This window comes from Capsicum annuum, unplaced genomic scaffold (assembly GCF_002878395.1).
Source record: "Capsicum annuum cultivar UCD-10X-F1 unplaced genomic scaffold, UCD10Xv1.1 ctg25220, whole genome shotgun sequence".
Taxonomy (NCBI): Eukaryota; Viridiplantae; Streptophyta; class Magnoliopsida; order Solanales; family Solanaceae; genus Capsicum; species Capsicum annuum.
In genome coordinates this window covers 1-1,880 of record NW_025831408.1, presented here as the reverse complement: position 1 = coordinate 1,880, position 1,880 = coordinate 1, and the positions used below count along the sequence as shown (strand labels likewise).

Sequence of the window (1,880 nt, the reverse complement as noted above, 5' to 3'; positions counted from 1 at the left end):
TTGATTGGGATAAAGGTGATGGTGCACACAGACCATGCAGCATTCTATTACTTATGGCTAAGAAGGGTGCAAAGTCAAGGCTTATCCATTGGGTGATGTTGTTGCCAGAATTTGATTTTGAGGTAAAGGACAGGAAAGGCACAGAAAATTAAGTTGTAGATCACTTGTCTAGACTAGAGGAGGAAGCTATGCAGAAGAATTCTAAGGGTTCAGAGATTGATGGCAGCTTTCCAGAAGAAAAAATATTGGTAGCTTCCTAAGATTTAATTCTATAGTTTGCAGATTACGCAAATTACTTAGTAAGTGATCTAGTCCCAAAAGATCTGTCATATCAGCAAAGGAGGAAGGTCATGCATGAGGTAAGAAAGTTTTTCTAGGATTTATGATTTATGCAGATGGAATAATTCAAAGATGCATACCTAAGGTTGAGATGATGAGCATACTTGAGGCGTGTCACTCATCTCCAGTTGGGGGTCATCATGGAGGGGCCCAAACAGCTCATAAGATCTTGAAATGCAACTACTATAGGACTGCCATGTACAAAGATACTCATGGCTATGCTGTTGCCTGAGATCAATGTCAATGACAAGATTTCATAGGACCTTTTATGAGTCCGTGTCGCATGAAGTACATATTGGTAGCTATTGATTATGTTTCGAAATGGGTTAGAGAAATTGCACTTCCTAACAATGAAGCAAGGAGTTTCATAACTCTTTTGAGAAAGAATATATTTTCTCGATCCGGTATGCTGTATGCTATTATTAGTGATGGAGGGTCACATTTTTGCAATCATTTATTCAAGAGTCTTCTTACAAAATATGAAGTGAATCATAAGGTGGCAACACCTTATCATCCATAGACTAGTGGACAAGTTAAAGTGTCCAATAGAGAAATCAAGTCCCTATTAGTGAGGACTGTGAATGCTAATCGGGCTAATTTGAAAATAAGTTTAGATGATGCATTATGGGCTTGTCGTACATCTTACAAAACTCCAATAGGTGCTTCACCCTATCAGCTTGTGTATGGCAAAGCTTTCTATTTATCAATTGAGATTGATCATAAGGCATTATGGGCATTGAAGAAGGTGAATTTAGAGTGGAAGGATGCAGCTAAGTCAAGGTTGAATAATATCACATATGAAATTTCAGCAATTCACAAAGATAAGATGAAGTTGTATCATGACCGAAAGATTGAGAAGTGGGTAATTGAGAAAGGTAACCAAGTGTTACTATATAACTCCAGGCTGTACTTGTTTCCTGGAAAGCTGACGTCTAGATGTCATGGCCCATTCATATTTTCAAAAGTCTATTCCTATGGTGCCATTGAACTACAGAAAGATGGTTCACAACTATTCAAGGTAAATAGTCACAGAGTAAAGCACTATATGGGAAATACAAAATAGGTGAATGAAATAACTGATATTGACCTTGATGAAGTTTTAGTAATCATGGAAATTCTGTCGTGCTGCGATGCTGAATCAAGCGCTACATGGGATTCAACCTATGAATCCTGTTAGTGAAATCTGAGTATCCAACTTAGCCATGTCGTACCGTGATGTTAAATCAAGCATTGCGTGAGAGCCAAACCAAGTTTTTATACTTATTTAATTTATATGGTAATTTGTTTATTTACTGTGAAGGAATAAAGAATGCAGAATAAAATCCAGAGAAGATAAAAAGTTATCACACAAACTCTTTATGAGTCGTGTCTATATGGTACGAATCATGAGTAGGATTCGTATTCACCTGGGAGAATAATCAGAATCAGGTATTAAGTTCTGGAATGTATACGACTCACGGTATGAGTCATATCCCTTGGGTACAGTTTATGACCAAGAGACGTATCCACTCCAGAACCCAGATAAGATCCCAGTGCTATAC

General features: G+C 37.6%; 1 protein-coding gene across 1 annotated transcript; it reads left to right on the top strand.

Moving 5' to 3' along the window:
• Positions 1-622: 622 nt before the first annotated feature.
• Positions 623-1,357, top strand: LOC124890793 (the record flags this gene model as incomplete). Its single annotated transcript, XM_047402602.1, has 2 exons — positions 623-743; positions 999-1,357. Coding segments are annotated over exons 1-2 (480 nt in total), but the record flags the coding sequence as incomplete, so codon positions are not given.
• Positions 1,358-1,880: the final 523 nt, after the last annotated feature.